The sequence below is a fragment of the Drosophila rhopaloa genome, unplaced genomic scaffold (genome assembly GCF_018152115.1).
Source record: "Drosophila rhopaloa isolate 14029-0021.01 unplaced genomic scaffold, ASM1815211v1 contig_3, whole genome shotgun sequence".
Taxonomy (NCBI): Eukaryota; Metazoa; Arthropoda; class Insecta; order Diptera; family Drosophilidae; genus Drosophila; species Drosophila rhopaloa.
Genome location: NW_025335123.1, coordinates 8388894 through 8405314, shown reverse-complemented (window position 1 = coordinate 8405314; position 16421 = coordinate 8388894). Strand labels below are relative to the sequence as shown.

The window sequence follows — 16421 nt, the reverse complement described above, 5'->3', positions numbered from 1 at the left end:
GTCAATTAAATAAAGTCTTTCAAAGTTTCTTTCAATAAATTCTACCCCCATCCAAATAGGAAATAAAATTCTAATTTAATTAATGCAAAACTCAAGCAAAAAAGTTTCAAATATCCCGCCCACTAATTCATTAGCCGCAGCCCAGAAGATATTTTTTTATTTTGGGAAAATGGAAAAGGGAAATCTTTTTGGGCCTGAGCCTGAGCCCAAAATCAAACCCACGAAAAGCTGGCGACTTGATTGTCCTTGATGGATGGATAGAATGGATGGAATGGATGGATGATGGACGTTCCACCAACCACAGGAACCACTCATAATGGAGAATGGCGAATGGATGGATGGTGGTGCGGCGCTAAAAGCAAATGACAATCAGCGGGAAGAGCGGCAAACATTTAACAAAAAGACAAGAAACAAAGTTTAAAATCTAAAAAAAAATGGAAAGGCGCGAGGGGCGAGGGGCGAGGGGGTGGAGGAGGGGGGCTAAGAACGGTGGCACATTGCAATTTACATGCAAACAAATAAAACCACCCACCACCCAACGTATGGCCTTCCCTTTCGCACCGCATTGTTTGCTTTCACCACCCAACCACCTCAAACCTTCTGTCTGTCTGTCTGTCTGTATGGCTGTGTATATATGTGTGTGTGTGTTCGCTCAACATTTCAATCAACGCTCGAGTGAAATGTGGAAAAAAAATCATAATAAAAGCAAGGATAATATGGCAAGCGAGTGGTTTGGAGGAAGTGGTGCCGCCGCCCAAGCGGAAATGGATGCGCATCACAAAAGTGGCACAAATTGTGTGGCATGTGTGAAGACGTGGCATGCAGCCACAAAAGCGAGGATGATATAGTTTCTTTAAATGTTTAATATAAAATAAAACACAACTTATTTTTAGTTATAACACAAAATAAGTTTTAAACATGCAAAAAGTAATTCAGTAAACAGTCATTCTCCATGATCAATTCAGCTATCTTAGAAATAGCAAAACCATTAAATACATCTTTGTAGTATCGATGTTATAATATCATAAAAGAAATCTCATATTAATGAATTATTAAAAATATTTTCAAATATTTACCAACAAATTTGTTTCAATTTTGTATTGAATTAAGATAATAAATTTCATATATTTCTTTTTCTATGTTAATGGATTGCGATATATTTATTCCGATTAAGGTATATCTGGAACTCTCCGATCGAAAGGATGAATTTCGTCAAAATTGTACTCCTTGTGGCCACCTGAAATGGCAACTTTTGGATGGGAATCCCCGCTGCAACAGCCGCTGTAACACGCTGTAAATCCAAGTCCCCCTCCCAAATGGATTGCCATAACAACCATTAACCGAGATACATTTTAAATCTCGAGCAGAGTCCAACCAAAAATGGTAAAAAAAAAAAAAAAACTAGTGGAAGGGAAATGCGACGACCAGAACCAAATCCAAAGTGTAAACATTCACAGCCTCCGTTTGGCGAGAGGGAAAAGCTTGGTTCGCCGTGGGTCTTTGTGGGTCTTTGTGGGTTGCGATGGGTGGTTATGGGCGCTAGACAATGCTGTTGGAATGCCCCACCCACAAGCCACAACCACAACTACGCCCACCACCCTGGACACCAACAGCTTCCTTCCGTACTGACGTTTGATGTGCAGCCATGGGAGCTTTATATTTTTTTTTAAGAATGCGAGTGGGTGGCAAGCACGCAACCAACGTGTGGCAACAGCTAACAACTACTGCAAAAAAAGCGAACCAAAAAATGCGGTATTTATTTCAAACAAGCTCAGCACAGCAAACTGAAAAAAGGAAAAGGCTGTCCACAAAAAGAAACACGAGTTTTTCAATGCCTTTGCTCCGGATTCTGATACTATTGCCTATTGCAAGCACTTTTCCTACAGAGAGGAAAAATCTTTAAATAAAAAAAATAAGTAAGGTTCATTTACACACATTGTTTTTGTTTGTGTCTTATTATAGTTGTTAAAATAAATAAAAACCATTTTTAAAAGAACAGATTGTTTGTAAAATTTTAAAATAAATAATGAAAGTTTGAGCAGTTTATTTTCCATGCTGGAAAATAATTTTTTTAGTTTTTTATTTTAAGCTTATAGTGAGCTTCAGGCAAATGACCATCTCTAGTTAATATTGTATATTTTGATAGTAAAGAGTGATCTCTGTTTTACACAAAAGAAAAATACAAAAAAAAAATTAAGATGGTTTTTTTTAGTGCTATCCCCACACAGACACCCGATGCAATTGCTTGGCAACAGCTTGTGGGGAGGTGTCGCTAATGAAGTCGCAAACAGTCGGTGGCAGCAAAAAAATTAAGCAAAGAAAGTAACGCAACGCTCTACATATCCAACCGCATCCGCATGCCTTCATTGTAATAGAAATTATAAGCTTATCCCCCTCCGGCCAACCCACAACCCCCGCCCTTGGATGAGCTGTCGTTTTAGCAACACGTTGCCCATAGCCAAGGATTGCATCTATTGTTCCAATGGCCACATCCGCCAGTGGATGGTAATTGAAAACGGGCAACGTTGCTCGAGCAATATGCGAAAAAGTTCTAACATTTAGCATGGTTATACAAAACACACATTCGACAAAACACACATTCGATACATAGTAAGGTTATTCGAAACGAATTTAAAAGCCTACAGCTAATTGCATAGAACATATTTTATTATTCATTGTAACCCCTAATTTGTAGGGGATGGAGTTCAATAAAAATGTAACCACAGGTTTTAGAGTTTAAATATGAGTTTCGAATATTTGACGACATATTAAAATGTGTTTTTAAGTTAATGTAGTTAATATTTGTTAAATTACGTTTAATATTTTTATAATTTGTTTATTATTGCTATTACAATAACCTCTTTTTGGCCATTAATTAATAAAAGCACTGCCCCACGTTGGGCGCCAATAAAATAATTACGATTTTAAGAGCTTGCCAGTGACCTTCGACCTTCGACCTTCTATCCGATCTCAACTAACTGAAATGTGACAACAGTGCAAGTACCGAAAGCGATCAACCCATGGACCAATGAGCTTCCGTCCCGCTCTATTTTTGAAACCTTTTTACCTTTCTTCGAGGGTGGTTTCCATTAACACTTTTGCACTGTTGCTGCTGGTGATGTTGCTACTGCCGCTGTTGCTGCTGCCGATGTTGCTGCTGCTGCTGCGGCTGCCGCTGCTGATGCGCACCACCAATGCCGAAGCGACTGGGGCGCACCACCCACCTAGCCAAATGCCGCTTTTGCTCTGCCGCCGCTCTGCTTACGCCTCGTTTCATTTACAACAATTCATAATTTTAAAATCGCACCGAACTCGCCTCGTTCTGGTTTTCTGGTCTCGGTCTCTGTTTTTCTGATTCTGTTTCTGTCTCGGCCTCAGGACTCGTTGGATGCTGCTCTGCTTTCCTGCTGCTACTGCTGCTGTTGCTGGCACTCATTTCATTTGATTTTTAACTGTCATCGACGGCAGTTCAGACCGCTAGCCACGCGTTTTCCATCCTGTGCTTAATATTATTTATATATTTTTTTAAAGTGAATATAAGCAGTGCAAAATAATTTCAACAAATATATTTCTTAACTCGAGAAACTTAGGTGAGAAATGTGATCTGTTTGAAAGATCGGATTGTAACTGTGTTATCTAAACTAAAGTTTGTCTTGAGCTGATAAAAATATTTCAATGTTATATTTTGGCAAATATGGAAAATGTTTTTGATCTATTCCATTTAAGCTTTTAGTCAATCTTATTTGTAGAATATGCGCTATAGGTTTAAATGATTTCGAATATAATATAATTTATATAATTAAACTCTGCAGAAAGTTAAAGGCTGAAAATTAAAAGTTTCCAAATCTTTTTAAGTTGCTTGACATTAATTGACAATTTGCCCTAATTGTTATACAATAAATGCATCAAAATAAAGGTCATATTGCAAGAAATGTATAATTCAAAGATGTAACCGGTATTTCAAACATGAACATATTTTATGCATTGCCTTAATAATGTCAATAACAGGTTAAATTAAAGTCTACGAAATGCAAATATATTTATGATACGGTGTTTTATAAGTCACTGGTAGGCAATTTTTTTTCCAAAATGAAAGCAACAATCCCGCATGCAATGAAACAAATCTACTCCACATCAATCCATCCACCCATGCTATTCGAAGTGAACTTCCAACTGCCCCTGGAAAAATGATTTATCCATTATTTATACGCATTCAAGGGTTGCACTTCACTCTGCCCAATTTTCCAAATATCTCGTGCCAACAACTCGGATCACTCTACATGGGGAACCTGTCAAAAAGGGTTCAAATCAAATTCGATTTGGCAACGATACGTTGCATGTGAGTCTCTGGCAGCGGGTAAAGTTGCAAATGAAATTTTGGCAAATTTTCGGGCTACGCACACGGACAGAGAGTTACGGACAACGGACAACGGACAGAGAGATCCGGATGTGGGGCTGGGGTCTTTGTCTGCCGCCGTCGACACACATGGACAGAGAGCCACAAGTGGCACATTATTTTAATTCGCAGTCAAACGCTGTAACGTTAACACCACAACGACATGTCACCAACAAACCAACAAGTTCATTTGTCTGCATACGAGCGAGTATATGTTCGGGGTGGGTTAAACACAGGGCAGGAACAGGACCCTCAACGGGCAAGGGTTAAAAAAGCCATGGACAGAAAGTAGAATAATATTTTTGATTTATTTTGTATAATTGTTAAAGAGTACACTTACTTCGAACTAATGCAAATGCTGAAACTTTTCAAACTAAATTAGTTAATACAGACCTTTGAAATTCAATCACCGGACACATTTTAATGATTTTTTTAACTTAAAATCTTTTACCAATAATCGCCTTTGGTTGGTATTTATTTTGCTTCATTATTATGAATATTACAAGAAGTTTGAACTGAGCTTTTAAGGCCCCCAAGTTGGACGGTAATAAAAACATAAATACATTTATTTTCAGACTAATTAAGATTTTAAAAATCCCTAAGGATTCTCGATATTTTGAAACTATATTGTAGATAAAACTTATTTGTGTTCTTTTACCTACAAAAACGATCATAATTGATCAAATTGATCATTAAAATTGAGATCCTAAGGCCCCACGTTGGGCGCCAATCATAAACTAGAACCAGCTTTTCGCTGATCAGGGCCTGAATTTCGACTCCGTTCGGGGTTGCACACCAGGTGAGCCCGAGAGGGTTGCTACCCAACGCCATGGGTGGGGATATGAACTCCAGAAGGATTTCGGAGTGGGGTGGCAGGGACAACTTATCGTTGTTTGATATGCTGTAATTATGTTATAAGGTTGCCCAACCCAAGTGCCAGTTAAGTGTATGCTTGCAAGGGTTGCCCGCAATCCCAGTCGCCTTTCCACTTACCTCAGTAGGGGGTGGCTTGAATTCAACTTCGATGATGCGACATCAATCAAGGGCAGCCTTGAGTGGGTGGTTCACCGCCCAAGGGGAATCAGTAAGGGATTACTCTCTACTCTGGTTTTAATTGCCGTGCTGTTTGTAGAGCGTAAAAAAAAAAATATGCAAAAGTTAGTGCTCAGCATATCCCCAGACGAAAGAAAAACAAAAGTCGGACCAAGTCGGGATGCACTTTGCGCATTAATCTCAGCTCCGTTCTAAGTTCTTGGTCATATTCTCAGCTGCAAAAGTTGTGCAGAAAAACTTGGGCTTGGGCCATAAAAGAAAGTTGCCGACAGCTGCTGATTGAATATTAAAATGCTGCCAGTTATTCTAGTGCCACCACAACCACAAACCCCCACAAATAAAAACTGGCAATTAAAGCCCTGCCCAGCATCAATCAGTGCCGAGAAAATCAGCGGAATTTTCACCGAGGGCCAGATGCCGGGATGGCCACGCCCACCGCCCCCACACCCACCGCGCCTTAATTAGCATAATCTAATTTCAACTTTGTCGCAAAATCCCCCCTTCTATTTTGTACCTCTCCCGAACAACGGCTGCCAAAAAATGCAAATCAACACCACCCGTCCCTTGAAAATCTCCCCCTCCACAGCCCGCAATCATATATTCCTTTTGCGACAGTTGAAAACTTTATGTATTTTTACAACGAAATGAAAAAACAATAAAAATTTCTCAAATCCAACATGGAACAACAGAAAAAAACAGAAGGAATGCAAATGAATGCCACAAGAATACGTCTGGAAGTGGCAATACCTTAACTTATAAATATTATAAATATGGTACAGTCCAACTAATGTTGATATAATGCTTCTGGACTATCAAAGATTGGAGTCTATCAAATAAAGTTTTTTAATTACATTTAAATGACGAAAAACCAAACAAACTATAATCTTTTAAATAAAAGGGTGTTGAAAAAATGTGATGACCATACATTTTACAAAACGTATGCCTCTCAACTTCTAAAAAGAATTATCAAAACCATTCAACATAGAATAACCACTGCTAACGAAACTTTGATGACTATTCGTATATACCCCTTTTGGGGTATTACAGGGTACTCGGTTACAGGCGTCGGCGGTGGCTTGTTAAAAACTTTTTAAATGCGAAAATGAAAGAGCAACAAGGCAGTGGCGCTTCGCAGGGGGGGTGGGGGGAGGGAGGGGTGTTAGCAATGAGTGGTAGGTAGGTACACTGTTCCTGGTTAGAATTGACAGGCACACTGGCGCAGGATACAAGCAGCCAGGACACGGCGTCAAGTGCCTCAACAGTTTGGCAACACAACAATTGAGTTTGTCCTCCAATGTTCGCGGAAATTGGGGGGAGGGGTGGGGGTAGGTGAGGTAGGTGTGTCACTGCTGTTGAAACATTTAATTTACTGGAATTTGGCGCGATGTGTGTAAGCTTATTAACAACTTGGTGGGATCAGCGGGGAGTTCGACTCGAAAAAAAAAATGTGAAAAGGGAGGGTGCGAGATTTTATCGCCTGTTTTTCTATGCAAATTTCAACTGTTTTTGGGGACTGGGGACAGATGTTGGCTTAATAAAGTTATAATAAAGGTAGCTTAGCTGGCGGCAGCTGTGGAACAATGGATTTTTGATGGACGCACATGGAAGTTATGCTGCTAAAATTATACGACTACAGAAATCTGGGTATCTATTGGCAATTTCATAATGAAGGAAATTCACAAGGTTTGATGGCTAACAAACAGAAAGAGTGTTTCATTTTGTATTATGACAAAAATAATACAAGTTTTCTTGCCTTTCTGTTATTACCAATAGACTTCATTCTACACATATTATTATCCAATTTATTGGCTGTTTTCTATTTAAATTAGGCACCCTACCCTTTTATTTTGCACAACTTTTCCTGTCCGTTTCCATTTCAGTCACTTTTAAAACGCTTTCAAGGCTAAAGCCAAAGTCCTCCAACAATTTCTTACCACCCAAGAAAACTCACTCCTCAAAATGCAAGATAAATTCACTCAGAGCAAACAGAAAATTCAGATTTAATTGTCCCATGGGCAATGGAAAGGAGGTAGCATGGAAAAGGCGGATGGGATGCCAGTCCAAGACAATGCAAATATATCCCTACACAAATATAAATCTCAAGTGACTTCAGCTGCAGAACTTACCCAGCGTCTATTGTGTGTCTTTTCCATTTTTCCTCTAGAGGCGGCAATGAAGGACAACGGCAACATCTCGTCGAGCGGCACAGCGGGAATGGGGATAACTTGCACCGTCGGAGGAGCAACGGCAACAACAACAACGACGGCGGGGGCCACCTCTAGCAATGCCACGCCCAGTGCGCCCAGCACGCCCACAACAGCAGCAGCGGCATCTGCCGCAGACCCCGCATCAGCAGCAGCGCAGCAAAATCCACAGCAACGCAGCAAGAGCAACATCCATGAGCTGAGAAACCAGGACTTCGTCAGTCGCCTAATGGCAGCCACTCCACCGTATTTGTATTCCGCTCCAGTGGGACCGAACAATTTCTTTTTCAGCGACATGCTGCGCTCCTTGGTGCAGGCGCGAAATAATGAGACCGCACGTGTGCTGCAGCTGCAGCAGCAGCAGCAACAGCAGGCGCACCAGCAGCAGCAGCAGCAACAACAACAACAGCAGCAGCAACACCAGGCTGCTTTGGTGAGGCGACCAAGAAAGCGTTCCTGGTCGCATCGTCCTTACTACGAGCAATTGCGAGAACGACGCGATGCAGAGGAGAAGCAGCAGCAGCAGCAGCAACATCACCAGCAGCAGCAGCAACATCACCAGCAGCAGCAGCAACATCAGCAGCAGCATCAACAGCTTCAACAGCAAATGGCGCCTGAGAAACCGCTCGAGCTAACCAATAAGACAATAACGCCCTTTGGCTATGCCAAAATGGAGGCCAAACCACCCATAGCAGCATCAGTAGCCACAGCTGCACCGCCCAGCACCACCAGCAGTAAATCTGGTCTGGGTGGTGCGGTGGATGCCAGCCTGCAGGATAACACACCGCCGGCGGCCTCGTTGCCGCCACAGGATTTGGTCCTGCCACCGCCACCACCCGTGTGGTATCCACCACTCTACGCCCCCTACGGCATCGATCCACTGCACTTCTTCATCGATCTCCGGGTGTCCGGGCACATATACGACAGGAAGAAGGAGAATGTCTCACCGCTGTCGAGTAGCAACAATGCGATTGCCGATGAGGGATCACCGGGGTCCTGTTCCTCGGCGGGTGCCACTTCCGGTTCCGGTTTGGCCAGTAACTTGCTGAGCAAACAGCGTCACGGTTCCGCCTTCACCGTACCAATACCCAAAGCAGCCCAAAACGATGCCATCAATCTGTGCGCCAATGCAGGCGGTTCAACGGCAGATGGAGTGACCACCACTACATTGGGCAGCAAATTCGAGCACTATGCCAAGTACTACGATCTGGGTGAGACCAAGGAGAATCAGCCATCCAGTACGGCGGCCAACCTTTCGGCAGCCGCTGCTGCCGCCGCTGCAGCTGCGAATCTTTCGAAATCAGGAGCCAGCTATATGTTGCAACATCTGCCACGGCTATATAGTCAATTTGCCGCCCATCAGGCGCAGGTGCAGAGCCAGGACACGGATGCCAAGTCGGAGTCCGCATCGGTTAGTGCTTCACTTTCGGCCCCTGATCTTTGCGACGAGGACTCATTGGGTCGCAATTCCAGTGACACCGGGGCCGGATTGGAGGGAACTAGCGGTGGGCAGGGCAACTGCGACATCGACGTGGAGATCATAGACTCCATCAAGTATCGAACGGATGGCGAGAGCAGTCGCTGTTCCAGTAACGACGAGGCCTCCATCACACAGATCGATTGAGGCCACAGTACCAAAGTTTATCAATAAAGTTAATATGTCCATGGTATATTTCAAAGCATTTTATTTGGAGGGAGAAGGTGTCAGAGAAATGAAACTAAATGATACCAGTTTTCCTGGTTATGAAAATAAATTTATGTAGTTATGTTGGGCATGATAATTAAAGCTTTATTTAACTTGCCTATTTAACTATTAGTAAGCTTTTAAAGACCTTGAGTTACATCCTCTTTACACATTCTGATTTCTATTTTAATATTTTGTCGGATTTTTGCTCAGAAGGTGTAAAACATTGTCTGACTTGTTGAGGCCTTAATGAAAAATAAACAATCGGCAGTCTAAAACTTCTTAGAGTAATTTAAAGAAGATCACAAAAAACATATCTTTTTTAACATATCCTTACATTCAACGTGCCAGAAAAAGGAATTAATTGAAAACGTGCCAGAAAAAGGAATTAATTGAAATATACCATCAAATACACTATCAAGATATTATATGTAGATATACGCATTGGAATAAATAATTATTTATTTGATAGTTTAGACTGAAGTCTCTCATACAGCCATTCGAATAACAGACATGACAGCTTCCATCCAAATCTACTTTCTTCAGTTGAGGAAGTTCCTTGCTCTTCCTTTAGAAATGTGCAGCGGTAAAAGTAATTTCATAAATCATTTGACGCCGTCGTCGTCGCTTGTTGGTTCATCTTGCTTGTTGTTGCTGCCTCGAGGCATTTTTTAAATGTCGTCGCGCGAATTGTCGAGCATCATGCCCACCCGTTGGGCGCCAAAAATAAAAAAAGGAGAGCATTCACCATCATACCGCTACAGAGCATTACACGCCTGACTACGCTTTGTGTAAATTAAAACTGCTGCCGGCTGCTGGATGATGATGACAACGCCCCCCAATTCCCGCCACAATTCTCTTGCATTCCTTTTTTATTTATTTGGTTTTTTTTCGTTTGGGCCCCACAGGATATTAATTTTTACACCATTCATTGATTTTGTTTGCTACCCGGTTGCTTAATGAACACATGCAGTGGCGACTTGTGCGTTCACCAGCCTCGTTTCCGTTTCCGTTTTTATTTATGTTGCTTCTTGTTTTTCACCCAACATTGTTATCAAACGTATGGATTTCCATGAGTTTGCAAATTTCTGCACATTGAGGCAGAAAAAGTGCACTGAAAGCCAATCAGAGCAGTAAAAAACCAAAACAAGTACAGTCCGAACCAAAAGTTGTCGATAAAAATTTGCATGAAAATCGGAAGGAGATTGGTGGGGGGGGGGCATAAAAAAAGAGGCAAAGTTAAGCTCTCATCATCATTGTGTAATCAAAGTAAGTAGCTAAAAGAGATAGCAGCGAAATTGAAATTCAACCTAATTGCAGGAAATTTATAACTCAACTTAACAGCTGACAGATTTTTCCCTTTTTGGTGCCGCGAGGGGTTTGTTCCAGTAAGAGGAGGGTCCTGTCATGAGTACCAGCGTACTTTTGTTATCCTCTCGAATTCATAAATCTTGGCAGACGCTCATAATTCATGCAACAGTCGACAATTGGCAGCGGTTCCCACTCAAGACGATGGGGAGGGTTCGGTTACAGCGGCATAAGCTCAACTTGCGGCAAAAACAAATTTTCCCAATGACAAGACGGGCTAACTGGCAACCAACAAAAAAAAAAAGAATAAAAAATGTTATAAGAAAACCCAACGGAGAAGCGATGAAAATCCTTTGGCTGAGGGTGGGGTTTTTTAACAAACAATGAATGCAGCTTATCCCAAGGGGACGAAAAGTACTTGGGCGTGTTGACAGCTTAAAGCTTTTTCCTTAATTGATAGATTTGTTTATTTAAAACGGAGGTACACGAAAGAAACCATGGAAAAGGGTTATTTCTTAAGATAGAATTGGAATCTATCATAGTTTGAGAGACTTCCCCATAATTTTTCAGTTCTCAACGGTATTCTTTCAACACCAAATGGAATTTAACTATTTTCTAAGTTGAAGTATAAAAAGCAATTGAAAAAAAAATTTGAACAGTTAAATACATTTACTCCACAAAAAAATCACTTAAAAAAGCCAAATATGACCAAAGCTAATATATTAGGACATTTTTATACAACTTGGGTTGTTTTTTAAATCTTGAAAAACATTTTGAGTTTAAAATGTTTATAACGAAAAATTCTTCAGTACAAAGAAACCAAACTTATACATATTTTAAAGTTATTGAACATTAAAAAAATGTATCACTGTACACTAAAATTTAATATAACTGCAATTTATTTTTAATATACAATCTTAAAAGATACAGTTTAATATATTTTTTTAAAAATTTTCTTATAATCATTTTTTGGAGTTCTTCATTTGTTTTTCCAATTTGAATGCAAGCCAAAACCGATACCGGTGGCGCCATCTATGGCTCGGTTTATTACAAAGAAAAGCCGTTAGAAGGCGCAATGCTGCCCTCTGCAACGTAAGACGAAAAACTTAGTGCTGCCAATCGCCACATGGGCAGCACTGGTATGGCGGGCATTTCGAAATGTTTTCATCTATTTGCATTTGTTGCTCAAAACAATTAACAGTCAATCGAAAGTCAAACTAACCAAACAAATTAAATCAGATTAACTTAAAGCACACACAAAAAAAGGTCTTGCATTTACCACAAAGAGCGATATTTGGCCTTCGGCAAATTATCATGTGATTGTGAGTGCTCGCATTTAATTTTTTTTTGTAGTTTTTGTCAGTATTTGTTCTGCTTTTGTTGTATTTCTACTACACGTTTTCTTCAATTTTGTGCTTGTATTAAATTCATGCTTGTAAATGAGTTCAAAATGCTGATTATATTAAAAGAGGAACGCGCTTTATTTGCTCATACATATTTATGAGAAAATTTTCCAGATACCATTCGTTGTGATTTGTTTACTTATTGTTATTTATTTGTTTAGTTTCGTTTTTTGCTAATTGTGGCAGCACGTCACAATAAAAAAAATAAGATCAAGTAGCATGCATGAAGAATCAAATAGTTTTTTGTTTACGTTTTTGGACAAGTATTTTTTAACTGCGCATTTCTTAAACAACAACAAAAAATACAACAATAACAAGGGAGGGTTCAAAATGAAAAAAGTATAAAAGAAAAAGAAGATAGGTGGCAAAAACGAAAAAAGAAGACGCTAAATCAAAGGCAAATGTAAACGGGATCATTTAAATCAAGGCAAAGTGCGATCGAAATGGAGCTATATAAGCTAAGCGAGTGCGAGGGAAAAAGAGCGATAAAAGGTAAGAGAGGAAGGTTAAGAGAGCCAATTAAAGAGCGTAAGGGAGCAAAAGGGAGAGAGCGAGCGTCAAGTCGCCGTTATTTGTTTGATATTTATCAAGAGCAATAATAACAACAAAATATAACAACAAAAATAAAAGCGAGTGACAGAGAAAAAAGTACCAAGAGGGGGAAAATCATTTCTTTGACATTTTTAATGTCCAATAATAACAAAACCAATACGACACAAACACATTAAGGAAAGTTAATAAAACTAAAAACAAAAACATAACACAATAAAACTATTTTAAATACACGAAGAAACAAATCCAACACCTTATAAAAAAAGGACATTTTATACCAAAAAACACAATTTAATAAAAAACTACTAAAAAAAAAACTCCACCATAAATTTACAAGACACCTCATTAAAAGAAAACTGAATGGAAAAAAAACTTATAAAAAAAAGCCATAAAAATAAACAAGGACTTAAGAATAAAAGGGGAAGGGGAACCCCAAATCGTTGACTTCTCTGCAATTTTCCGCCTATTTTTACACGCTCTTTATGCAAGGAAAAGCGAAAGAAAAAGAGGGAGAGAGAATGAAAATTAAACATGGCTAAATGCGTCCACCCGCCCGCCACCCACTGCCCCTCCCCTATCATCTTCCCACTTTTCGTCTCTTTCGACGACCTCACCTAGACAATAAGGAAAAGGAGAGTGGGAGAAGATGCCACCTTGGAACAAAAATGCAAATGGAAATGTGCATATGCTTTCCGATCTATCGATAGATAGGTCCACGTACGGTAGATATTCAAATTAAAGCAGTTAAATAATTACAGATCACTAGATTGACAACGGTAGGCTTCAGTAGATATTCAAACAACTAAACATTTAAATTTTAAATCGAAAATTTAAGAAAAGCTGAAACTATCAATTACAGATCAATTGATAAAAAAAACCCCGCATATAATGAATATTTAAAATAAACAACAAGAAAATTAAAAAGTCTAAAAGAAATTGTATTCTTAAATCTTAAACAGCATGTTAAATTTTTCTCAATTTTATAAACTAACATAAATCTTTAAAACACCCCCAATAACTTCTTATGAATCTGTTATTTTTAACTATTCATACCATATTTCGCAACTTCATGACACTGTACATATACGCTATCTCGTTGGCGTCCCATCAACAACTTTTATCGGGCTATATAGCCTCCGATTTGCATCTCTATACCTCTAGCTGCTAAAAACGTTTTTTTAATACCTTAAGAATTTCGCTTTTCTGTATCTTACTTATTTTCCTCTCTGCTGCGCCGCTTTCGATCGTTTGGTTTTCAGTTCATTGAAATTCAATACATCAGCCGGCACCATTCACGAGATCGGAACATTGAGGCAAAAATAATCGAAATCATTGGATTAGTAATTTTCTTATAATAACCAGAAAATATACAAAACCTGTTAAGTTTTGTGTGTAATCAAATATATTGGAAAGGTATCAACATAGCTGATAAATATTTTAATATATATTTAAGCCCCTGGAAATTACAAAAGGCTCAAACAAAAATTATGTTATATACATATGCCTTAGAAAGTTTCTATAATAATGCAATTTTAATTATCTTGAAAACTATTTCACAGACATTAATACGTACCCTCATAAAATTTGTTCTCTTGCTACTACTATATCTGCCATCTCTAATCCCATTAAGATAATGTTCCGCTAAAGGTTATGTCAATTATTCAGTACCAAACATTTGATATACCCCCCATACTGTATCTGCCATCCTAATCCCATTTTTTGACCGATTCCGATGTCAACTGTGTGTGATATTGTGCGTGTCTTTTAATTGCATTCAATTTCGGTGCTCTCGGCATTTGCATATTTTCGTGGCTGATCCGAAACTACGAAATTGTATAGTTGGTGGTGATAATGGAGATGGTTTGATGGTTCGGATTGGATGGTTTCGTGGGAGTGGGAGTACCAGGGGATGGGATATTGCTGTTGTGGTATGGGGTTGTACATGGCAACGAGAATTTGTCGGTTTTGTTTGCTTTATTGCTCCACTTTTGCTTGTGACTTTTTAGTGCCCTGGCCGCTGTCGCTGCTATTTGATTTTCACATTTTTCTTTATTTTGGTATCACATGATTATACAAACATATCCCACACACGGAAACAGATACGTATACCTGCGATGTGTATGTGTGTGTATTTGTTCGGTGGAAAATGTCTTTTCGAAACGATCTTTTTGTTTTATTTTTTGGTTACTTTTTAGTTTCGGTTTTCGAGTGACTGATCTGTTGATCTCCACATTTGTCGCTGTCGTCGTCTAGTGCTCTGCACAGTAACAACATAATGACGTCAAATTTTACCTTCATTCTTTTGTTATCTGCTTATATTAAGAAACCCATTAAGGTAAAACTTATGCCGACCGAATGATGCTCTTTTTAAATATAATCTCCGATCGAAAAATCACTACCTGAGTACTCTAGAATTCGGTTCCGTTTCCTGGTTGTTACATATGTATTCTGCTATAAAAACACACGCCGACCTAAGAATGGACCTTTAAAGCTGTATGACACCCCCTCATTTAATTTTTTGACGTAATATAATTGCTTTTAAAAAATGGGTTATGCTGTTATTGTATGTTGAACTAAATATAACTTGTATGGATGGATGTGCGGTTTGATTCCAATCAAATTCGGAAAAAATTATATATTTTTCTACATATTCAAAATTTAATAAGCATCAACATTATTTTCGGGTAAAATACGTGTGATACGACTAGAATATTTAATCACGTGTTGTCGATTGGTCTGTACATTCCTGAGCTTCGGTCACACTGCTTCATGCTCTTTTAAAGCTTTCTCGCTCTCTTCACTCTCCATCTTGTTGTGCTTTTTTTTTGCACCTGTTTAACTGTTTTTGTTTTGGGAAGGGGGTACGATGGGGCTGTGATCCCCTTTTTGCGTTGCCATGGTTCTAACTGGTTTTTCGAAATTCCTTCGCACTGCAATTTCACTTGCCCATTGGCATTTGTATTTGCTATGGCCCCCAGAGCGAGTTGTATAACTCTGTATTTATGTGAGAGGGAATGCATATGTACATAGCCCAGGCGACAACAACTACAGTCATACTTCTATAGCATTAAATTGGAGTTGGAAAACCTCTTAATCATTGTCTAAATTGTTTTATTTGTATATATTAAACATTTTATTTTTAAAAATATTTTTATGTAGTTGTAAATGAGAAAATACATACCCAAAATATTTATTTTATATTTTGTATTTGTTTGATCATTAATGATTTTTAATTAAATATGAAATGGTATAATTTAAGGAGTCTCCACTATACAACAATGACAACCGCATGGCTAAGCGAATGAGAGCAAAAGAGAGCGACACAAACAGCGGCGTCGCGTAAAAAGTTGTGTGTAAACAATTGGGGCCGCTCTCTAATGCTCCCCTCCCCGTCTTCCCTTACCCATCATAGCCAGAGAGAGACCGCCTGCAGTTTGTTTATACGCCGTTTGTCCCACATAATTTTTGTTTGTTAGTTTTTCTGCAGGGCTGTCGAATGTCGAAAAAATAAATCATTTTGATATTATGCTGATTTTGACTGATATTCTTAGACGATTAATAACTTTAAAATATAAAAATGAATTCTGATTGGACATTTGAACATACATATGTACATACATATTTTTATATTATTTAAGGTTTTTTACATTTAATTTCAAGCAAAAATTGTAAAATATAGTAATAATGTAATATAATATATGTATGTAATAATTCCTTTGATAATATTTGATGACAACCCTATTTTCAGCTGCTTCCACACAAGCTTCTGCTTTGCTTTTGTGTGTTTGTGTTCTATTTTCCAACACACACGTTTTTGGTTT

The 16421-nt window shown here is 39.0% G+C and overlaps 1 protein-coding gene across 1 annotated transcript; it reads left to right on the top strand.

Annotated features, from left to right (window-relative positions):
* The first annotated feature begins 3373 nt into the window (after positions 1-3373).
* LOC108046397 (RNA polymerase II degradation factor 1) lies at positions 3374-9291 on the top strand. The gene is made up of 2 exons (XM_017126049.2): positions 3374-3590; positions 7614-9291. Exon 2 carries the CDS (start codon positions 7622-7624, stop codon positions 9275-9277), a length of 1656 nt encoding a protein of 551 aa, XP_016981538.1. The 5' UTR covers positions 3374-3590; positions 7614-7621; the 3' UTR covers positions 9278-9291.
* The last annotated feature ends 7130 nt before the right edge of the window (positions 9292-16421 follow it).